Source organism: Gopherus evgoodei, chromosome 17 (genome assembly GCF_007399415.2).
Source record: "Gopherus evgoodei ecotype Sinaloan lineage chromosome 17, rGopEvg1_v1.p, whole genome shotgun sequence".
Lineage (NCBI taxonomy): Eukaryota > Metazoa > Chordata > Testudines > Testudinidae > Gopherus > Gopherus evgoodei.
The window spans coordinates 16,628,113-16,652,222 of NC_044338.1; the positions used below are offsets into that span (position 1 = coordinate 16,628,113).

The window sequence follows — 24,110 nt, forward strand, 5'->3', positions numbered from 1 at the left end:
AAAGTACCGAAGATTGAATGCTTTGGGTATTTTTTTTATTAGGCTGTTTGGTTTTTGGTTTTTTTGGCCCTAACTAGAGAAATCCTTTCTACTTGTGACTCTGTGTAACAATGAGGAAGTGATCTTCTCTCTAAACATTAGAGTGGACTTCCCGTAATTTGAAAAGCTCGCTGAGCTGTTTGCTGGTGCTGGAAAATAACCTTTAAAACAGAAGTTTCCTTGGCAATGTCGGGGTGTACCAGGGGGTGTGAGGCAGTGAAAGGTGCGTGAATGCTGCAGACATCTGGCATAGTGCTCCATCACTAATCTGTACATCCATCCATCAGCAACCTGGTCTGTTGTGTGGGAGGAGGGAAGGATGGGGATAGCGCGCGGTGTGTGGAAAAAACACAGCTTGGCTGTGAGGTTTGTTTGACTGAATGGAAGATCCACCCCACAGAGCGGTGACTGACAGGTCAGGGTGAAGGGCTGTTTGTTTTGTATAACAAAATATGCTGGAGGGTGTGCCAGGGATAAAGAAATTTTGAACTGGTGCCGGAGCCCTGAGCTAGGAAACCGGCCCTCCTCTCTCTGTAACAGAATGATCTTCTGGGATATTGCTGGGTTTTGTATCAGCCTAGACTAACAGTTCCCACTTCAAAAGTACCAGGCAAGAAGCCATCCTACTTGGGGCTCCCTCAGGCGGCAGAGCGACCCACGCTGAAATGTAAAGGCTTTGAGAAGTGTTGAACCTGTAGGACCTGTTTCACTGCCCTGGTGTCTGTCCACTAATACCCTCCCTCTCCCCCCCCCCCCCCCCCAGGTATCTGCAGGAAGGAAAGGTATCTCTCAGGTTCGGGTACTGGCCTTGGACTCTGGAGATACTGGTTCAACTCCTGCTCTGCCACAGACTTCCTGCACGATCCTGGGCTTGGATTTATCCTCAGTGGGTACATCTACATTGCAGTAAAATACCTGAGGCACAGCCATGGCTGGCCTGGGTCAGCTGACTTGGGCTTGCAGGGCTCGGGCTACAGGGCTAAAAATTGCAGTGTAGACCCTGCAAGGTGGAAAGGGGTGGTAGTGAAATCTCTGAGCCTGGGCTCCAGCCTGAGCCCAAACAGCTATGCAGCTATTTTAGCCCTGGGAGCTCAAATCAGTTGACCTGGGCTCAGACTGGGTGCTGTGGGGATTTGCACTGCAGTGTAGATATATTTTGTCTCTGATCCCTATCTGTAAAATGGGCATCTTAGCCTTGCTCCACCTCACAGAGACGTTATGGTTAAAGATAACAAGGTGCTCAGATGCTCTGAAAGTATCTCAGAGAGGGGGACAGCTTGGGTTTTGGATCAGCTCAGCTATTTGTTGGCTTGTTTTTTTTTAAACACCTGATGTAAGTTAAAGCACTTGGCAGTAGCGGGAAACTCAAGGTCTTAAACATTTTATACGATGAAGGCTCAGGTTCTGCAAACCCCTGCATGCAAGGTGACTCCCCATTGACTTCAGTGGAGCCCTGCTCAAGGGCAGAGATCCAGCAGCGCAAAGCAGCAGGATCAGGTCCTGGGTTTGTATTTTGTTCTGATTTGTAAAGGTCAGATTTGTAGGTGGCTGAGAATTGTGACTCCTCCTGATTTCACCAAGTTACCATGATGGTGCTTGCAAATCAGGTAACTGCATGTACACAGTGTATCTGTCTTACCTGCATGCTTAGTTACCTCGAATTATACCTGCTATCATTATCATAGGAATTGTCTTTCCAGACTGGGTATGCAAGTGTGTGCCAGTTTGGCTGCAAGAGTTGTACTAAACGTGGGATCGAGCCTGTGACCTGTTTAAGAGGGAAGTTGAGGGCATTTCCCTTCTGCTTTCCCTTCCCTTCTGAAGTTTCCTGGCTACAAATGCAATAACTTCCTAGCCTGGACCTATATTTTTCTCTCTGTGTGCGTGTGTTTTCTCCATCTCCCGGGTATATGCTTTGTGTTATCACTTCTATGGAGGTTACGTGTGCTATTTTCTGTCAGTTGTACTTCCATGACCCCCTACTGCTGTAGTATCTGAGCACTTCACAGTCTCCAGCGTCCTCACCTCTGTGATGTAGGCATGTGGTGTTATCCCCATTTCACAGAGGGACATTGATGCACATAGATACTTGCCTGGGATTATACAGGAAGCCTGTGGCTGAGCAGGGAATTTGAACTCAGGCGTTTCAAGTCCCAGGCTAGCCCCCAAAGCACCGGACTCTGCTTCCTCCTACTATGTTCCTCTGTTGAAGACTGTTTTTTGTCTCTCACTGGCTTGTAGTAACACAGTAAAAATAGTGAATTGGCAAATTCCAGTTGTGCTTTGCACTCCAGACAGCAGCCCTATGCGCGGTAAGGCTTAGAATAAGAAATGCCACACGCTGCCTTCAGAGGCAGCAGATCCCCTGTGAACGTGAGCAGGACGAGGCAGAGACTGTGCTGCTGGTATTTGGCTTGGAGTGAGATGGGAATTCCAGCTGTGAAAACTGTCTTCATATTTTTAACTCTTGGAGAATGACCTGCCCAAATATGCTGACAACTCAGATGTGCTAGAATGATTAACTGGCGAGGGTGTTGCTGAGCTGAAGTCTGAGCTGAGTTTCCTTAAGTGGCACTGGTGGTTCTTAGAGTAGCAACAACGGAAGCAATAGGAAATACTGGGACTGGCCAATAGTGCCAGTGTGGACATAAAGGGTGTAAACAGCATTTCCTGTGATGGTTAGAGAGGGTGACGGGGTAATTTGATCAGTAAGCTGTCCTTGTGAAGGATCTTTAACTACAAGTTCCATAACCTTGGACAAGTCATTTCACCTCTCCATGGCTCTGTTTTCCCTTGTATAATAGGAGGCTATTTATCAACTTTGCAGGGGTTTAGTTAGTATCTCTCAAGATGCCTGAAGTATTGTTAGAATAGTTACATATTTGCTGTACATGCGGTGTGCCATTTGTTGTTGGTAATCACTTTTGCTTTGCATTTGTAAAATATATTTTAAAATTTGAGCGTTCAGGAGTAGAAATTGCACACCATACAGTGACTTGCATACCTAGACAGACTATGTAGAGTTTCTTTCTTGGAGTTTTGTGAGGGGGAAGGAAGAAAACCAACCCTCCTGCAGACCTGTGATGTACAAACAGCAATCTCTGCTGCAAATGGCAAAATACTTGGGCGGATATTTTTCAAAGCTGCTGATGGGATTTGGAGACAATTCTCATTAAAATGCACTGACCCACAGCTGGGAAACAAACTCCTCCAGAGACTGAAGACCATCAGAAACCTCACCACCTTCCATTTCAGATGGAAAGCACATTGCGTTGGCCTGCCTTCTCCAGTGCTCCACAGCGCAGCATGTATAATAACTTAAAACCCCCTCCCTTGTGCACGTGTCTCCCTCTGCAGAGAGGATGAGAGGCATAAACAGTCATGACAGAAGTTAGTCGCCTCACGTAATGCATTGCTGGAAGGTGCACAATACTATGGTGATGAATGCAGTGTAAGAAGCAACGTAAAATAGAATGGGAATTGGGTGTCCAAGGCTTCCTAGGCAACTTTCATCATCCCAGCTGAAATGTGCACAAGGATTCTAACAAACTTATGTGCTTTCACACTTGGAGGAAAAGATCTTCATTGCCCTCATCAAAAAATGAGCACAAGCTGGATGAGAAACCCAATAGGTTAAACCGTGTCTGGATTCGATTTCATTAAAATCATTCTCTCCAGCTTCTGCACCATTAAAGCTTGCACAAGCTACAAGAATTAATATTGGCTGCTTCTGCGCTGGGTGATTGGCAATCATTTGTCTGATTGAGCTTATCACCAATAGGTGACTGTAGCTTTATTTTTTTTAATGTAAAAATGATTGATTTAAATCATAGTATTCTCCTCCACAATGCTGTATTGGTAACTTGCATAATAATAATAATACCAGGATGTAAATCTGAGCCTAAACTTTCTCCACCAGCGTGACTGTTCTGCTTGTCTCTGCCTCTACTTCCCTCTAGCCAGATGGCCATGCGGCTCTCTCCACAGCAATCCGGATTTGTTGACCTTCAAAGACTGTTGCATGGCTTTTGAGGGAAATTTATTTCTTTTTTTTGCAGCATGATTATTCATTGGGGGAGTGGCTGTTTGGTTTGTTCCCTTTTCACTGCATTAGTTGTAATTGCCTGAGGTACTGCGGATGTCAAGATAGGAGTGAAAACTCTTGTTGGAATGTTGTGGTTTTTTAAAGAAACCTAAATCAATAACTATTTTGCTGGAGTTGAGAAGCCACCACCCACCACCATAGAACATAGGGTGTGCAGTGAGGTAGCAACACTGAGGACTGAGGCTAAGATTTGTCATGGATATTTTTAGTAAAAGTCACGGACAGGTCACAGGCTTCCGTAAATTTTTCTTTTTATCATCCGTGACTTTTACTAAAAATATCCATGACAAAACGGGGAGCTTAGCCACGGGGACCCGCTCCCAGTGCTGGGGCCCCCACTGCCTGTGAGGGCTCGCTGCTCCAGGGTTCCCCACTGCCCGTGGTGGCTCAAAGCTCTGGGGTGCCCATGGTAACCTGGAGCTGTGGGGTACCCCCACCAAACGCAGCTCCTGCCGCCAGGGCTGAAGTCACAGCGGTCACTGGAAGTCACAGATTCTGCGACCTCTATGAAAAAAATCGTAGCCTTATTGTTGACTCCACTATAGAGAGATCTTTACTTGGGCACCTGCCTGCAGGGTTCTAACACCTGTAACCAAAGACCCAGCATCTCTGTGCAGGGTAGCTGCTGCTGCCACCCTTTACGCTTTGTTTTCCCTTTTTCCCTTCGTAAATAAATCTGGCCTCCTTTTAACCCATCTCTGCATGTGTCTCTGCTTTAAGGAGAATCATACTGGTGTCTCAAAGCTTTCAGTGCATAAAGGAAATACAGAGAGAGCTTTTTTTTCCTCTCTCCTTTTTGGTGAATACGTTGGTTGACAAGATCCTTCTTGAGACTGGCGATTGGCGCTTCCTAACATACGTGTTAATAGAGTTTTTCATTAGCACGTTGTGTGTATATCCCCGGTCCTGCTGCCGTTGAATTGGATGGTGGCCTCTTAGTAGTAGCTATTTTCCAGCAATGGAATTCTCCTTTTAGCGGGTGAGATATTAACTTTCCTCTTTTATCCAGCGTATAGTAGTAGGTCTCTGATTGCTGCAGTCTCCCAGCAGTGCAGGATCGTGCCTTGCTTTGTTCAGTCACGTTTATTAACCCAACCAATAACAGTTCCCGGCACTTATCATCTTAGGCTCTCCTGCAGTCTGATGCCTCTTGTCTCTGAGTGTTTTACTGATGATTTAAACCTGCTAATCGCTTGTTGTCTGCTTTCTCTTGAGGGAAGTTCTTTGTTTTTCAGTTTGATACACCGTGTTCCTTCCTTCCTTTGCAGAGTTTGAAGGCGGTGAGCGAGTTCAAGGTGAAAGTTGACCAGGAGAAGGTCATTAAGTGTTTGGAGCTGTTGAACTTCGTCATCAAAACTGTGAACCAGCAGGTGAGCCCAGACTTTGGCTGAATTTGTGATCCCTTCCAGTTTCAGTCCATCACACATGCTGTTACAGGCTTGATGCTTCAGTCAGTAGCTGTCCTGTTTGCATCCTCCGTGAAGGCCTGGGTTTCCAAGAGTTGCACTCGGGTTTTAACCATATCGCTCCCACTGAAACCAGTGCAAGTCCCATGTCTATATCCCTGTACAGCTTGTAGAAAATAAGTTAGTAGCTGGGTCTGATGGCAGAAAAACCCTTAACAGCCACAACAATTATAATAATACCTAGCTCTTATATAGGGCTGCTTCAACTGGCACTGCTTGGACAAGTCACTTTCTCTTTTCCCGAGCCTCAGTTTCCCCATCTGTAAAATGGGACTAATGATACTGCCCTACTTTGTAGGGTGGGACACTGGGTGGTAGTTATGTTATTACATGAAGAGACATCCTAACATCCCTTTCTCATGCGAGCAATACTGTGTTGTTGCAGGGGCATTATGGAACTAGGAATGGAAGGGTGGGTGTCCACAGGATGGCAGATGGGTTTGAAACCAGGATAAGCCACACAGGTGCAAGTCAGTTTTGACACAGATGTAATGTCTTTGCACTAGAGGTGTGTACTGGGGCATTGTCCCCTGTAAGATAGACAGTCCCTAAGGAAGGGGAAAAGCCTAATGGCTGCTGGGAGCTGGCTGAGGGCTGGGATTTGCCTGTTGTAGCTTTTGGTTTAAGGAGTAGCTGGGTGCAGTGCCACTGTGAACGAGGACTGAATGCAGTTCACTGTTTGTCTGTCTTCATTTGCTACAATTCTCCTTGCAGAAGCTGAATGTGGAGTTGGCGGAGCTGAGTCAGACGCTGCAAGCGCTGAGCCAGCAGGAGGGATTTGGGAAATCCGTGCGCCTTGACAGTCTCTACTGGAACGTCATGAAGCTGCTGGGATTTGCGTATGTACCCTCAGCTCCGGGGCCTCTACGCCAGCTTGTGCCCCGGGCTTTCTGTGCTGCTCTGGCTTCTCAGATTGGGGAAATAGGAACAAACAGATCAGTGCCTTTGCTATATAGGAGACTGGGTAGAGAAAGCTCATGCTCCAAAACGTCTGTTAGTCTATAAGGTGCCACAGGATTCTTTGCTGCTTGGGTAGAGACTGAATGTCAGGCTGAGCTGAGCTCATGGGGCTGGTGGAGTTGGGACCTCGTTAGACCAAGTGCAGTATGTACAGGTGTCTCAGCCCTGGGGGAAGGATAACAAGCTCTCCCTGACCTCGGATCACCTTCAGTTAGCCGCTGTGCTGTCTCCAGCCACTTCACTTGGCAGTGCAGACGGGACCAGCTGTGTGAGTATGTCTAGCTACTGTGGAGGCCGGGCTGGACGAGGAGAGCAGAAATACCCAACCAGTGGGTATTTCTCATACTCCAGCTGCCCAGGGAAGGGTCTGAGTAGCAAGCTGGTCAGCAGTTTCAGAAATGACTTGTGGTTTTGGGAGCCGTCGTCTCTGGATGCCCAAATTAAAACGCTTTAGTGGGTAGGGTGCCCAGATCCTTCTGAGGTGCCTCAAGTTAGAATCTCAAGATCACTGGTCACTTGTGACCATTGCAAGAGAAGAGCAGATCCAGAGGGCAAGGTCAGCTGGTTTAGGTGACTGTTTTAGCGCCCCCACTCCCTTGAGCTCTGTTACCTCGTGAGTTTCTGAGTAGGGAACAAATTAGTTTCTGCGTCCCTCAGCAAGGCTTTAAAACCTTCTCAGAATAACAGGGTAGGGGGTCAGGCACAGGCTGAATGTGTCTGTTATATGTCAGACCAAGTGGGTTAGTTGTTGGGCTGTATTAAATTTCTGCAGAAAGAAATGCTGTGTTCCTGGAAATCAGTCTTGTTTTCAGGCTAAAATCAAATTTACAGCTTTGCCACTTCCTGGTGGTGGCATCAGTTTAATTATTATGCAGACATTAGAAGATGTGGTCCCAGCCAAGGGCTGCTTTCCGTCTAGGTTATAATTCCTCCATGGCAGTAAGATGATCTGTAGGGGAGGGACTTGTGGAGTGTGAGACTCATTTCACAGTATGCACAGGCATGCAGTTTGGGTTTTAAGCCCATCGAAGTAATTAGGATAAATCTCTAAAAACATATTATGTCCTGCTAATGCAGTAGTGGAAGCTCTGGTAGAGCATACCAGTGACGGAACAGAACTGGCACTCTTTATCCACAGCTGAAACCACTGCTAGGCAGTCTCTGTCCCTCTGATCTCCTGCCTGAGTTTACAGGGCCCAGCTGCCATAACCAGAGACAGAGTGAGTGTTGGTGACTAACGTGTCAAATAAGGAACAAAGTGGAATCCAATTAAGTTAATGAAGCAGGGGGTTGTGATACTTTCTCCCCCTTTAAGACATGCTCATTCTTCAGCCTAACTCAAGGGCGTTCTGTCTAAATGATGCTGAAGAGTCGTGTTATAATGGTGGATAATGAGCGAATGTTGTTACCTAAACCACCAGCCTGGCAGTGCCTGGGGGAGGTTTTAGGGATTCCCAATCTAATTCCCTGCATCATTCTTGGATTGCGTCAGTTCCTTAGGCTGGCACGAGGGGGATGGAGGTGTCGCAGCGCACTGAATGGTGCAGTTTGGCTCCATCTTTCCCGGGTGGAGTCACTGATGGGCAGCCCTGAGAACCCGAGACCTCTGCAGTGAAGACACTCTGACTTGTACGCTCTTGAAAACAGTTTTCTGGATTGAAAAACAAGGAGAGAAGCCAGGGAGATTCAAGACTGGATCCTTTCCTGAATCCCTGCTCCGTGCGTTCCAAGAGACACGGTAGCTGATAGCAGTGCTGTAACCTAACTGGTTCAGCAGGCAAATGGACCTGGATTAACTGTCTAGCTGCTCCGCTGAGTCACACTGCCTCCAGAGGACTTTAGGGGGTGGCTGGGTTTGCCGTAGGCTGGTGTAACTTAGCAGGGTTAGAGGTGACTCAGTTGGGATTGCTGGCAGGCTGAAAACTGCCTGGACCTCCCTCCTCTGTCACGCCATATGAGGACAAAGGGCACTAGCTAGAATCAAAGGGGAGTGTGGTTTCACATAGCGTCTTGTAAACATGGGCAATTGCTGCTGCTTCACAAATGAATTTATACAGGGGTGGTGGGGCTCGCATCTCTGCAATGGAAATATTGTGGGGCCTCCACCCCTGTGAGAACTTGCACGTGCCTAGGCCAGGAGCAGGCGGCGAGAGCAGGGCTTGCAGGGGCTGGAATGAGCCCAAAAGTTAAGTAGGAACCCTCAGGATCCTCCTTCCCATTCTTGAGCTGGCTGCCCCCCATCAAGTCTCTCACTCCCCCTTCTGTCCCCCCACTCCCCACATTTGTGTACACGGAGAGAGAGACACGCATACAGCACTGTTCATTATTGGAGCTGGGGTTGCCTTCCTCTGAAGCTGTTGTTTATCTGCTTGGATTCTGGTCCCGCTGGGGCTGTTGTATGATAGGAGCAAATGTTCAGAGAATGTAACTGACTCTATTCGCTTGCTATGTTATGCTTCCCGTGACACGCTCATGCTTCCGCTTGCCATTACTAGCCCATACTGCCATCCATAGGGGGCAGGCTGTGCCACACGTCACCTTCCTAGCTGCAACGTGCCATGATCTCTGGTGCTTTTGGTTTGCAGGCGCCCCAAAAAGGAGAAGGCAGTGGCCCGGCCTGAGCACACCTCTGGAGCAAAGCCTTTCAAGCGGAAGAAGAAAGGCTTCCTGCCAGCTACCAAGTATCGCAAGAACCGCAAAAAGGCTCTCCAGGAGAATGGGGCAGAGAGCGGCAGAGAGGCAGGCCCAGAGAACGGGGCGGAGAGTGGCAGAGAAGCAGGCCCAGAGGGAGGGCAGGCCGCAGCATGGAAGAGGAACAGAAAGAGGAAAGGAGGAGCAGGAAAGGCAGGTGCAGAGGGCCCGTCGCCAAAGAAGGCTAAGGGGAGCCATGGCCAAGAGCCTCAGGGGAAGCAGGGTAAAGCTAAGAAGAAGAAGAAAGCAAACAAAACACCTGCTCAAAAGGCGTGAACTCTGGACTTACTCAGACCTGGCTGGGATGTTTTAATAGCTTATATATATTTTTGCACCATCTCATAGTTTTAATAAACCATCTGTCGTGCTGACCCATGCGACCTGCCTGTCTGATTCATGCACGGGGACTCTTCTGAGTGCAGGGTGTCACTGTCTGCTGAGCCTCAGGCGTGGAGTCTGAGACACACATCCCTGTCTCTGACCCCTCTGCACGTGCCCTCACGCTCTCTGCTCTGTAACCTTGATGCAGTATCTATGTGCCCCCAGGTACCATCCTCCTTCCTGCCAGGGTGATTGTCTGGGATAGCGGGAGCTCTTGTCTCACTCATGTCTCTGTTTTGCCAGTGGTAAGATCTGTCTGTTTCAATGGAGATTAGGCAGGTAGTTGGCCAATCAATCAAATGCTGAAGTTCTGGGGTCAAGTCCTGACATTCTGCAGGTCAGAAATGGTCTGTTACAGTCCTGGATGGACATTCATGTAAATTGCTATGACTGGAGAGATGGGTCTCTCCCTCTCTCCTGTCCCCCCTGGCCGCCCTCCACTCCTCCAGCTGAGAACTGCAGGAGTTGATTCCTTTTAGCTCTCCAGTGCTGGACTGGAGCTCATTGCACAAGCACCTGGTCTCCATCCTCTGCAGTGGTCCTGGTCCTTGCCAGCCTGGGAAGCAGGAGCTGGGCTGTGGGCCAAATTCCTAGCAGGTGTAAGTGGCATCTTGGCATGGTACCTGCTTATGCCAGTGCTGAGTGCTTCCCATTCGGGTGCTGAAGGAGCCCTCTTGTGCTGTGAATGCAGTGGCCTCTGTCGGCCACTCTAGAGTGACGCCCTCCCTGTCTCCCTGGCCTCTAGTGAAGCAGCATTTACTGGGAGGGTTGATGGCGGGCCAGGCACCCTGGTTCCCTGGGGCTGGGATATTGGGTTCCAGCATTGCTGCTTCTGCACTGCTTTGCAGCTGCTGGGGTTGGCATAATTGACAGATGCGCCCCAGATCACAGGCTCCTTTCCCAGATCTCCCTCCCTGCCCGGAGCACAGTTGAGGCTGCTGGCAGGGGGCGTTATCCTCAGCTGGGACAGGGTCTTGGGAATACCCCCTGGATTTAGAGGTGTGTGGGCTGGTGGGAAGGGTCTGGGTTTTTAGCTGTTCCTCCAACCTCCCTCCCCTGCTTTATTTGCCCCACCGAAAGGGCTGCTTCTTGCTAATGCAGGCAGGTCATCCCTCCAGGTTTCCACCCTGCAGGAGGGCTTTCTCCACAGCAGCTGGGGGCCCTGGTCCAGGCAGCAAATGCGCATGCACTGGGAAGTCCCACCTGAAACACATTTTCCCCAGGAGGTGGGGTGAGCTTGCCCATTTGTGGCCTCTGTCAGCCTTGCTCATCTGCCTCCCCACTTGCTGCCCCCCTCCCCATCGTACCTGAGCAATGCACTGCTTAAGCCACCCTACAGTATCTCCCGTCCTCCTGCGTGTCCCAGAAGAGCACCTCCTGCAGGGCCCCCTGCACGCGTGCTGGTCGCTTTCCGTGGAAGCATTCAGCACCAGCCTCAGTGGCAGAGGAGTGAGATCCCTGTGACTCATACCCGGCCACAACATCCCTTCCGCCTTTCGGGTGGGGGGGAATCCTCCTCTGATGTTATGCCCCCATCGCCTGGTTTGGATTTTAAAGTGGGGGGTGGGGAAGGTTTCGGTGAATGGTGAATCCACACCCCCTCTGCATGCCAGTTGTTCTGTAATGAGAGTCTGTGAGTGGCTTTTCTCCTCCCCGTGCACCAAGGAAGGAATAGCAGTCTGCCCAGCTTCAGGAGGACAGCAGCTGCTTTCAGGTGGCGCAGAGCTGCACTCGCCAATGACGTGAGTCACACGGACCCTGGCACTGATCGCCAGCCTCAGCAAAGAGGCTGGAGATGGATGCTGAGGTACCTGCTCCCCTGGGAGGTTTGATGACACGGTGACTGGTGCAGGAGGTGGAGCAGGCTCCCGCAGGCCTGGGCTCAGCCTGTTAGTGCAGTGGGATGAAGGGAAACTTCTGTATCCCATGCTAGTGAACGCACTGTGTGCCTTTGTCCATCTCTGGACTGTGCACAGAGGTTGAAGAGGCTGCTGCTGCTCAAGTAGCGTGCAGGCTCATGCTCTTAGATCCAGGGTGCCGGGATCAGTCCCTGCCAATGACCCGCCTGGAGCCTTGCTCCAAAGCCGTGGCCGAGCCATGTTGCGTGGCCAATGCTTGTGTGCTGGCTGCCTTGGTGGCTGACACACTGGGGATCGAACCGAAAGAAGGAGCGGCTGTGGCTGGAGTTAAAGAGCTGTGGCTCTGGAGCTGGGTCGGTTTCTGCTTGCTGTGGATCGGCACAGCGGGGACCTCAACACACACTCCCCTGAGGGTTGCATGGGCACAGCTGCTGTCCTTGCTGTGCCACTCTGCTGCTCACCCCACCTGAGGGAATTATGACTATTTAGGGCCTAACTGAGCTACTCAGGCTTTACTTCCAAGACCACTTGCTTTGAGGGTTTGAAGGGTCCCTGGTAACTTATCCATCGCTGTTCCTGGAGGAACTGAAATGGCCATCAGGTTATCCTGCGGAACATCTGTGAGCCCTGTCTACCTGACTGGGGGATGCTGGGAACTATTTCCCTTGATGTGATCAAACCCCCCCAAAACCTCCATATGCCTAAACTTCAGAGCAGGGTGATGACACACAGGGCACCCTCTGCCACCTGGAATTACGGAGGCCAGCACCTTTCAAAGCCTCTGCCCTAATAATAATAAAGGGCCCCACGCTTCAAATGCCTTTCCAGACTCCTCGTAAAGAGATGACTGGTGATAAATTATGCAAATGCAGTGCGTGGCCGTCAGGGCCTGGCCTGCTTGATGATCTGCTGATGCCCTAGATGGACTGAGAGGGGTTTGAAGCTGTGTGTGTATCCACTGCTGATTTATTCTCTCCGTTAGAAAACTGCCACTGTTGGGGATTGAGATTTGCCATCGGCCCGGCTGCAGGTCTTGGGAATGAAGCAGCACACAGGCTGGCAGCACAGGTGAACGTGGGGGTGGCACTGAACAGAGGAGGGAGGGGGTGGGGTCTGGCTGAGCTGTCTCATTGTCCCCGTGCCCTGAAGGCTGCCCATAGCCAATATTTTAAGCAGCAATTCAGGTGCCTGATTGCAGTTAAAATGAGCCTTCCCGTAACTTGGTTAGCTGCCTGCGACGAGTAGAGCCAGGGACGTGTTGTACTGGACTCTGTTTTTACACAGGCACGTTTGTACGTGGGTGTGGATTCTGCGGCCTGAGCGGGAGCCTCCTCGTGGGCCTGATCCTAAAAGGTGCTGTGCACAGCAACTCCCATCGATTTCAATGGAGGTCGCTGGTACTCGGCATCTTTCACGCCTGGACCCCATGTGTGTCCCCTGGGTACAGAGTGGGTGAACAAGGGCCTGCATTGCCCTTCAGTGGCTGGCTGGGTTGGAGATCAAATCTCAGCAAGGCTGCAGAGGAGCAAAAAGCTCCTAGCAGCACTGAAGTGTTTCTAGGAGACTCCCCATCGTTCTTGCAAGGGACGACAGGGCAGAAATACATAAGACCAAATTCTGCTCTGTTGCAGTGGCTTTAGCACCTAGACCCCAAAGGGGAAAGGCCTGTTGTTGGCACCTGGCGCTGTGGGGCCCTGCCCTGGCAGAGGCCTCTCTGAGAACAGAAATGTTTGACTCTGAGCAGGTGGTGGTAAATGTAGCATAATACCATGAAGACTGGTTGAGTTACTCTGGACCTACGCTGGTGTAGCTCAATGCCGAGCTGGGCATTTCCTCCTAGTGAGGAAGAGGCCAATGAAGGGAGTCTCAACTCCTTGCCCACTATGTTCATCTGCCTCTGTCTGTGGGATGGAGCGGATTGCAGCTGGGCAATGTGAGGCATTGGCCTCCGACGAGGGCAATCTGGTTTGTAGCAGAAGAGCTTGTGTGAAGTGTAGCGCGACTGTAGTATATTTAAGGCCATATTTACACTATCAGGTATGTCGGCAAAATGTAGATGGCTCAAGGGTGTGAATACCTCCTCCCGCCGACATAGCTACCACCGCTCGGAGGGGGTGGATTAGCATGTTAACAGGAGAGCTCTCGCCTGTCGGCAGAGAGCGGCTCTGCGAGATCTGACAGCTGCATTGGTACAGCTGTGCCACTCTAAGCTCTCTAGTGTAGACATGGCCTTAGTCTTGGAGATTGTGTAGTTGGGATAGGGGCAGAAAATCCTTGTGGGTTCACCCAGGCCATTGTGCTAGGATAACAACTCTGTTGCCTATTACACTGCCTGGCGGAGCCTAGCTTTGATGTGCAGTGTATAGAAAGTGTTTCCTAATCCACCAAGTCCAATCTTGTTTCCCCGGAACTTAGTTGTGCCTTTCAACAATTGCAAAGGCTTCGTTTCACGTGGTTTCATGTCCTGTCCCTCACCCAGTTTTCAGGAGACAGACAAGGTGTTGATTTTAATTAAGGCTTTTCTTTCTATCGGTGTTTCAACAATTCCAGGCAGAGAAACTCAGCAGCCTTGAGAGTATAATGGGGTGAGTGCTGTAGGCTACTTGAGCAAGCAATAAAATCACACAGGGATCTGGACTCACTAAGGAGACGAACAAATCTGTAGTAAGTAATTAGGTAGAGCAGCGTCTGTGCAGAGTAACTTGGCTGTGGGTCTGAAGACAGCGCAGGAAAGATAAGCAACAGCTGCCTTTCCAGTGTATTTGCCTTAGACTGCAGGGAGTGGCTTGGTGGTTGGAGCAGGGCACCAGAATCTGGGGCTGCAGGGTTCCCTTCCCAGCTCTGCTTCTGCCTTAAGCAAGTCATTTCATGGTACTTCTATCTGAAGCGACTGTTAGGTGACCACCTGCCTGGTGTTTCTGGGCCAGTGGTGCTCTGTTGCTGGTGTCGATCTCCCAGCATGATCAGTGGCTGCCTCCACCTCCCCACAAGAGCCTGTGGAGGCAGGTTTTGCCCAGTCCTGGGGCACTAGGGACTGGTGATTCCATGAGGAGCTCCCTTTTAGGGTGACCAGACAACAAGTGTGAAAAATCAGGACAGGAGGTGGGGGGTAATAGGCGCACATATAAGAGAGAGCCTCAAATATTGGTACTGTCCCTATAGAAATTGGGACATCTAGTCATTGTATTCCCTGTGAGAACTGCAGGTTCAAGTCCTGCTGGAGAATTTTAACAACATAAGAGTGAGTGGGAGCCAGAGGAGGGAGGAAGTTTGTGCTCCAAGCCATGCATGGAGTGAGGCAGCACAAACCAGTCTGGGGGTAGTAAGGAGGCCCCCATTAGCAAAGTGAAGCAGATTAAAAATCCATGTGTCAAACACCCCAGGGCAGGGCCCAGGGTGCTGAGGGACCCTTGGCCAGAGTGGTCATTGAAGAGTGGGCAACAGGAGCATTGTGGGAGCATCCGCATCACAGTAGCTGCGATGCGCAGGGTTCCCCATCTGTGACTGGAAGAGTTCCATGAAGCCAGCACAGGTGGGGGTGATGGTGGCAGAGCCTGTGAAATGTGAGCAGCACTTCAGTGGGGATGGTTACCTCAAAGGACCAAAATTCTTAGTTCAGTGGCATTTTCCTTTGCATCCAGGACATGTTATGCTCCTCTCTGGGCTGGGGGTGGAGGGGGTGAGCTACATGGAAATGCAGGTTGTGGGTTTTAACAAACCCTCTCTGGCCAGTACAGTCCTGGTCCTAATGACAGGTGCACACATTCATTAACTATGCAGCTGCTTGTGCTTCGTTTGTTTAAATGAAGAAATGTTGTTTACATCTCCTAGGGAAAGCACATGGGAACAGCTGCAACAGCATTCAAGACTGCATTTGTCACCTGAAGTGGAGTACTGGCAGGTGGATGGCATAGCATTTTGGGCAGGGTGGGAGCAGTGGCGTTGCATAGCCAAGAACAATGCAGCTGTTTTACATGCACAAAGGTGCATTGCATAGCCAAGAACAATGCAGTTGTTTTACATGCACAAAGGCTAAAATCTCTCCAGGGATAACTGGAATTTCTGACTCTTAATGGGTCTCTTTCTGGATTGCTCTTGGCTGCCAAGAAACTAACAGTAAGGTGTTGATTTTTTTTCAGCTGCTGCAGTTGTCAGTTGTGTACCCACTGTGCTGGGCCAGACCCTGCTGTGAAACCAACCCAGAGGAGGCACAGAGAGATGAGGACACAAATATGACCTGCTAGTTCAGAAACATTTTAACCAGGAGTGCAGCACGGAAAACAGTGAGTGTTTTTCCTAGAGAAATTGGGAATAATCCTAGCAGACCCTTCCAGTGTCTCAGCCCTGGGGCTAGCTAGTCATTTGCACCCTGCTTAATGAAGTTCCTGATAAAGCAAAGATTGGAGGTGCTCTGGGGAGCTCCTGAACTCAGCAGGGGCAGGGTTTCAGTGCTGTTCTCCCAAGCCCCAGTTTGGGCAAAGGTGTGGGACGCTGGCCAGGACCTTTGTGTAATCAAAGTTGATACTGATGTGTACAATGTTCAAAGTGTTAACCTTTGAAATACAGAAGCCCTACGGATAGAGGACAAGACTGTTAGTAAAAGCTAAAGCCAGTTTAGGCGTCTCTAAGAAACCCTGGGGACTGGCATATTAGAGCAGGCGTAGCCAATCTGAGGCCTTGTGCTGTGATCCCAAGAGCTAAGGAGCTATGCAGGTTCTATCTGAGTCCCCAGGGGCGGCCTGCTGCAGGAAGTGGCCAGATTGAACTAGTAGTTCATCCCACTGCATCAGGACTGGTGCTGAGCTGCAGGAGAAGGGAACATTTTGGATGAGTTTTGAAACTGATCATGAAAGATCCAAAGCAAGACACTCTGGTGGTCTCTTTGTTGTGTCGAGACTGTTCCTCTCTGCATCTGTCTACCTCACTAACTAACTGAACAAATAAGACTCAAGTATTACAATTCATAGTGACTGACTTCGTAACCCTTGAGAAATCCCTGTTAGAAAGAGTTTTCCCCTGTATACTGTAAGTAAGTGGTATTGCCACCAGTGCCGACTGACATGTTTTTTGCAGCAGCTAGTAATTGTGGAGGGAGGTGAGGGAAGTGTAATGCCCTCTCTTCCTTAAAGCATTTGTTTAATTGTCACCATGTGAGTAGTTTCAATGAGTGAGATATTCTGAGTTCTTCTCAAAGAGATTTGCTAGGGAACACAGGAGGCTGGAGTCATTTGCAGTGAAATGTGTATTGCAGTAGAGCCTAGAGGCCAATGTGGTTGGGTCCCTGTCATGCTATCTGCATGTAGTAAATGACAGTCATTCATATGCGATCAGGAACTCTGTGAATGAGACTTTGACTCCCAGAGAAAGAGTCTGTTGGCATTTCATCAGCAGATCCCATTCACAACGCAGGAGGGTTGCCCTCCATTGAAAGCGGTGAGAGTTGCAGGTGCTCAGCAGGTCTCAGGACCCTGGGTCTCTGTACCAGGAGTAATCCAGTAAATGGGCTGTGGTCTACATGTCTTATTGCAAATGCCCTCGATCAATGCCTTGGAAAGACCTCCAGGGCCAGCAGCAGACAGGAAAAGGAGTGACTAAACTAACATGGTAAAGGAGAGGCGTTGGAGGTGCAGTGTCTAATCCAATTTTAGTCTCCTCACTACTGGGGTGCAGGGCCTGCTAATGAGAGCACCATGTACCTCCTGCCACAGCCACACACAAAACATGTGACCAGGAGAGCCATGCTGCGAGCTTTGGCTTCCAGTTAACTGGGCAAACACTGCTGAGGCTCCAAGTTCAACTGCAGGAGCATCTGAATGCATAAAAATTTGCTTCATCAAATCATTGGTGCTCTCTGCCAACAGGAAATTAGCACTGATGGCAATTACTGTATTTAAAAGGCGAGTCCGATGCCATGAAGCTGTGCTGTTCTGCTGCACAAAGGGAAGGGGCTCTAGCATGTGTTACATTCCCTGGTTGGCACAAGGGCTGGCAGCACAGTAGGGTGCAGTGGGATTGGCAGTGCATCAGCCTCTGCTGGTGCTGTGTGAGGAGCACTGGAGCTAACATCACTCCTCTTGGGCTGGGGGAGGACTCCCACCACCTGGGTATCTTCTCCTGCCCACCCCAGCCACTCAGGCTGGGTGCTGCCAGGAGAGTTGCACCCACTGTGTAGTTCAGCTGAAATGTGTCACTGGTTTTAGGTTCTTGTTAAGTTCTGCCCCCTTTTTGTGACTCTCATCCACAGGACCAATTGGAGCCATTCCTTAAAACCAGTGAAAGGTTTTGCCTCGGCAGCCCTAGAGATGTAAGTAAGTCCTTCATCCACAAAACAGATCCACCCCTGGGATTCTTCTGCACCTTCCCCAGCTCTGGTCCCATGTGCTGCTCCACCCATTGCTGCACTATGGGCAGTTTAGTCTCCTGGGGCCCTGTGCCAAGGCTGCCGGAGGTGGTTCTTCTCTGAGGCAGATGAGTGCCTGGTCTCTGGACACCCGTCCACTGAGAGCCCTGATTTCACGTGGGTCACCTGCTGATCACGGTGTTTACCAGCAGCCTGAAGAGGCTCTGTAGCCCCTTTACTCATCACCTGAACTCTCCTCCCTGCTGTGTTTCCTTTCATCCATTTAAGAAAAGGTTGATGCTTCTTCCACCGGGAGCTGCTGTAACCACTGTTGGAGCTCTCCTATCCAGCTCTACTTTCAATCTAAGGCAGCCCTGAGCAACCAGCTCTCTGAGACTTGCACCCCAGCATATTGCAATGGCACCACCAGCCCTGCCTGAGTCAGAGCCTGCAGCTGCTCTGGCTGCCTGCCTGGAGGCCGGAGCCACAACACAGACAAGAAGCCGAGAGGTATGTTTTAAATACTTTTATTTCTTAATTTACATAAAGGTATAGATTTGGCTTTATTTCTCTTTATACTCTGAGGTTGACAATCAGTTGCTCTTAAAAAATAAAATAGCCATTTTCTTCTGAAAGAAATCAGAAAACTATTTTATACTCCTGCCTTGTATAACAAGAAAACATATGATATACTCCCATACATCACATAGTAAAAGTGACTGCAAGTGCTAGTTTACAAAACAATAAAGCAAATAGAGAAGAAACCCAATTACTAGGGTGTGGGGGGGGAAGTGAGACAACCTTAACATTCCAGTCTAAGTAGAGTTTATTTTTTGTCTTACCCTGAGGTTGGACTGAGATTAGAGGATGCTGGCCCAGTACTTCAAGCTTCACTCAGGTAAGCAGTCCTGTAGCTATTACCAAACCCAGCTATGTGAGTAAAGGCTGCAGGATGTGAATACTTACTGGGTGTGGTTGCAGTGTTAACAAGTGTCTAGTTGCTGCCTTGTCCCCATTGCCCTCAGTTTTGCCTCCTGTTGTGCAAAAGCTCCCATGGAGGTTGCACTGACACAAGGTAAAATGCTTTTAAGATGAAGTGAAATATAAGGAAGGTTTTGCTGAAGGCACCCTGCAGCCTCCCCAGCTTCCTGTAGACTCTACCCCACGATTCATGCAGCGTGCCATTACACTTAATATGGCAGGGTAACCACAGACCATTGCACTAAGGGAGCAGGTATCTTGCAGCAGAGCATCACAGGTGCTGAAATTAGGGATTTCAGAGGAGCATTGAGGGAGAAGGATGGGCTTCACAGTAGTGTAGGCTGCACCTGGACAAAAGATACACTCTGTGCTTGCTGGTAGTATTGCCCACATCGCCTCAGGTGCTGTGTGTGTACAGGAAGGAAGGAGAGAGTTAAGCAGGCCCCAACCCCACCTTCCATTCTGATTGTTTTCCCTGCTCTAAGGTGGGACAGGAGGGTTTACTAGACTATGTCCTAGTTATCAACAATGCAGTTTGTTTTGGGAGCAGGGGGAGTAAGGGGACAGTGGCAGTACAGATGTTCCCAGGAACCATTTAAATTAAAGACTTAAATCTAATGCACTGAACCATGTTTTGCTTACAGATAATCAACTCCAGCCTTGCTAATACATGAAATCCCTTAAGGTAGATCTTTAATTGTGGCCCCTCTAACAATTACACTGGGGTGTCTTTTTTCAAGTGGAGTTGATAGCTCTACAATCCTACATTTTGTGGCCTAACTTGCTTATGCTAAAGCTTTCTCTGGAAGTGATTTCATACAAACCCCATCTTTCTGCAGATTTCAGAGACTGGCACATTGAGCTAGTTGTCTGTTCAGAAATGAAAGGCTCCCCCATTCTACCTTCACATCCTCCCTCTCCCCACAACTGCAGCTACACACAAGGCAAGGCTAAACTTTTGCTGAGTGAGTGTTAAATAATAAGTCCACAGTTCTAGCTGTTAAGTGACAAGATCCCATTAAACAATTTGGATTGTGGTGCAAAACACCATTCACCACATTCTCTGTTTCTATATGACTTTTCCCCACAGAAATGCCTCAGGAAAACTCATAATCGCTTTGTCAAAACTAAAGACCCTGCCCTAGTAAACTCTGCACGTGGGAGAGGAGGATGAGTCTAGTACTGAAGGGTAACACCAGTGTTTGGCGCACTGCACCACAATACTGGAATTGGATGTTTGAGATGGGGGTAGGGAAGAGCATACTTCCTTGATACAGTGCTCATGGGTCCAGTTTACAGCTGAAGAAACAAGCAGAGAGGTAGTGACTTGCCTGCAGTCCAAGTGGCAGAGCTGGACTTGGACCCTCACTCTTTCTGTCAACAGAAATATGCAGCCCTCTCAAGAGGGAGCAGGTTCTAGCAGACACCCAGAATGTTACAGCAGAAGGTAAGCTGTACCCAACCACCTGCTCTTTAGTGTTTTTCAAACCTCTCCTTTTGAGAGTGGTTGGAAAGCTTAATTTGACTCAGAGCTTTGTTACTGCCTTTATCCTAATTATCTGGTTTCTTTCTAAGAGAATAAATATTTAATAGAAGCTCTAATAGAACAATGCTTGAAAAATTCCATCCCAGAATAGAAATATGTAGCTACAACTCAAAAAATACCTTCGTCTCTTCAGGTGGCTGAATATGGATCATGATCTGTAACAGGGCAGTGACAGCCTCAGTATGGGGATTCCAAATTCCCTGCTCCTTCCCCTCCCTTAGTTCTCACGGCTCTCTACTCTACCTCCTTGGTGCCAGCTCTTGTCCTCCAACAGGAGAATAATTCAATCAGTGAAGGATCGTGTGTGTGAGGGGAATTAATTCTCCATTGGCTGAACTGGACCTTGTTTCATAGGAAGGGAGGTCAGCCCTTCCTACCAAGGAGACGAAGCTGTCATCAAATGAAGGTGTATTTGGCTCTCTTTCCATTGCAATTTATGGGAATAAAATCACAGTAAACGCCGACGTGCTGTAACTTTTAAGACAAAGCACCTGAAATAATAATTTAGGAAATTCAGCTAATTTTCCCTTGGCCTCTGAGATCAAGTGACTAATTGTTGTTTGTTTTTTTGTTTTACATAAATTAACATCTTAATGAGCAGCACAAAAAATTCATGTGCTTCTAATTCAGGCCTTTGGCTAGCCAGACTGCCAGCATTGACATCTCCCCGAGCAACGTACGAGATGGGAAATGAAGCATTGTTTTGAACTTGCTTTGGTTATTTATTTTAGTGGCGCAAAAGCGCATTTGCTGCTCTCCTGAGGATGGGCCAGTAGTGGGGCTTCTGTCTCCAATTGTTTAAAAGTATTTCTTATAGGGTGAGTAAAAAACAAAAACCACCATTTAAGAGTATCCTAGTGAAAAGCAGCCTTTGCAGATTCATCCTATAGAATTCATAAGGAGGAAACATAGGTTTTGCCAGAGAATTCTATAGGGCACTTCCATAACAAGCATTTATTTAAACCTTATTGGCACAGTTTAGAAGAAATTAAAAGAACATCCTGTGAGATTTGTTTTAGCACACACATAGGGGTCACTAACCTCTCTATTAAGGTTACCCAGGCACTGCTAGTTTCTCTAGCATTACTGTTAGCCAGCCTGAAGGGCCTGTATTGCTCTCATTCCTTTGGTAGGTTATCCCAGATAAACCACCTCCTAGCCCCAACTACAGTTAAGAGCTGGTCTTGTTAATTCCAAGCGGATTATTAACAGATATTTCTGGTCAGTCTGGTTTTTAAAAGGAATATTGTTAATGTGGCTGTTTTTGACCAGGCTGCTGGTAAGTGGAAGTATCTGCCCTCTCTTGTGTTTTCACTGCAGAGCACAGAAGTGAAAAGACAGGAAGTATTTTAAATTGTGGTGGACACTAATTACTTAATGCAGGGGTCATATATACAGTCACTGCAGTGCTGCTTGAAAGGATGAGACACTAGCCAATGACAGCATAAATTAATCAGTGTTTTTGAGATTATTAAAACCATCCCAGGGCTGGTAATGCCTTTGCTAATTTAGTATTGTTTCCAATCCAGCCCTGGCCAGAGTTTGAAAGGGTCTGAGGCCTACATACATTTTACAGTGATATGTAGGTAAATTTAGAAAAAAAGTATAAGCCTAAACAGAAAAGGTGATTGGCAATCTGATATTTTTCTGGTGGTGGTAGCACTTAGTTGCCTCACAGCTGTTAAATGTTCCATGCTGGTGTAGTATACATTTTATACTTGAATGTCAACTGCAAGAAACAAGATCCCTTGGTGAAAACAAAATCAGCTAAGAGATGGCTCACTTCTTACTAACTTAGTTTAGACTTGTGTATTAAAAAAGAAAATCCCAGTTACATTTTGTAAGATCAAAGTGAATTTAAGTAATATAGTCGCTCCCATCGGAGGGAGCAAACCACAACAGTAGGACGGTGGGGAGGGGAAATGGGGTGTGCATTGAATCTTAAGATCCTTCTATAAATTGCAGTTGCTGGATAGAAAACAAAGCTTATATCATCATAAATGTGCCTGAAAATACTGGAAAAAATGATTAGTTTTTGCACCATGCCTAATGATGAACATTATATGCATGTAAACAAAGACAGACCATCACTGGCACATCAGGGCACCAATACCAGACCCCACATAAAGCAATTAATCTCTGGATTTTGGTATTCTGCAAACCTCCTTCTACCTGGAACTGAAACTAAGTGTGTTCAACAAAACTGGAAGCCACCAGATATCACTGACCGTGGTTTTCCTGGCTCTTCTGTAACAATCCCAAAGAACACCTTGTGCAGGGAGAGATGTTTACTCCTCCGAGCTGCTCAAGAATAAGAGATGGATGTCCATGCTAGCTCCTCCGGTACTCCCTTAAGCAGGATGCTGTTGCTTGAAGGTCTGTGCCATACTTTCTGAATGCTCCCTTGGAGCCCTCTTGGAGATAGATGCTGCAACACAGTGGAAGCTTTCATATCCAGTACAGGTGCATGGGCCTTTCGAGATGGTCAACTTAAACAGAGATTTGATAGAGTTGTATTTAATGTCTTTCATGAAGATAAAGCATCCTCTGATTTGTTTAAATAATAATTAAAGAAATCTGGGTTGAGCCTTCACTTTGTAAAGCTGTGATGTACAGAAAAGGTCCCCAGCTAGCATAGTATCTGGCTAACAGAACTGGCAGCATTTAATAGGACGGAAGTTGCCCTGTATGCAACGTAGACTTCTTCACTGGCTAAACCTAAAACTGTATACACAATGTACAGTCACACACCCGGGGTAGTGTGGTGGTGGGCTCTTTGGACACTCACCAATGTGGGGAAACCCTACAATATCCTTAGGCTTAGCAGCCCTGAGAGCTAGGCCATCCCCATTTGTGTCTTTGACCCTGACCCAGCAGCTGGTTAGAGTGACGTCATTAGTTTAGCACTCGATAAGACTCCAAATGCAGCCCGGAGCTGGAACTTTTGCTTGTGTCCAGTACTGAAGTTTCCTAGCAGGAGGTTGGAGTGGTGGTTGTGGGAGCTGGAGTCCACACAGCATTTCCTTCATCATTCATAATGTCAGCTGTGAATAAAAGGGGAGGAGGGAGTCAGTATGACAGGGGCTGGGTATGGATCTATGAAGACAGGCACTGGTTCTGTTCTTCCCGTGAGCTTGGAAAACAAGCCCTAGTCTTCACTCAAGAAGCCAATCCAAACAGATGAGGCCTCATCTATGTGCAAGTTGTACCGCTTTAATTATGCTGGTATAGTTAAAGCAGTACAACCAGCCTACTGCAGAGTGCAGTTCTACTGGTGTGGTCTGTTCCCACAGGGGAAGGGAGAAGTGTTGTACCAATATAAGGTACTATGTACTCACCTTACTAGAGCTACACTAGCGCTTGTACTGGTATAACTAGAAGGGTTAAAAAAAAAATCACTCCCCTTCCCAAAATAGTTACACTGCCATGTAAACCAGTTCTGTCATAGCAAGTTCATTGGTAACTTACTGCTATGTAACCCACACCATTGCTAAGTACATGAAGAACAGGCAGTAGGAAAAACAAGGGAGGGGCAGTCTGGGTGCACCTAACCCTTCTGCAAACACAACAGTGGCACATTTGACATTGCCTCTGAAATCAGCCCTTTATCCGTATCACAGGACATCCAAGAAAGATGCTTGACCATAGCTTGAGATTTTTCCAATGACTCTGCCTCTTCACATTAGAGCCTCAAGCTTGTCTGTAGAGGGCACAAGAGCTTATGTGTGTCTTAAATTGCTCA

General features: G+C 48.3%; 2 protein-coding genes across 2 annotated transcripts in view; one reads left to right on the top strand and one right to left on the bottom strand.

Moving 5' to 3' along the window:
- The window catches only part of MYBBP1A (MYB binding protein 1a), a 73,035-nt gene extending 63,403 nt beyond the window's left edge, over positions 1-9,632 (top strand). The window contains exons 25-27 of the mRNA XM_030536825.1: positions 5,413-5,514; positions 6,325-6,449; positions 9,156-9,632. Coding sequence (XP_030392685.1) covers positions 5,413-5,514; positions 6,325-6,449; positions 9,156-9,537 — 609 coding nt within the window. The 3' untranslated portion in view covers positions 9,538-9,632. The remainder of the gene's footprint in view (positions 1-5,412; positions 5,515-6,324; positions 6,450-9,155) is intronic.
- Positions 9,633-18,403: 8,771 nt separating this feature from the next.
- The window catches only part of SPNS2 (sphingolipid transporter 2), a 165,482-nt gene continuing 159,775 nt past the window's right edge, over positions 18,404-24,110 (bottom strand). The window contains exon 13 of the mRNA XM_030536898.1: positions 18,404-23,412. The gene's annotated coding sequence lies outside the window, so the exon portion shown is untranslated. The remainder of the gene's footprint in view (positions 23,413-24,110) is intronic.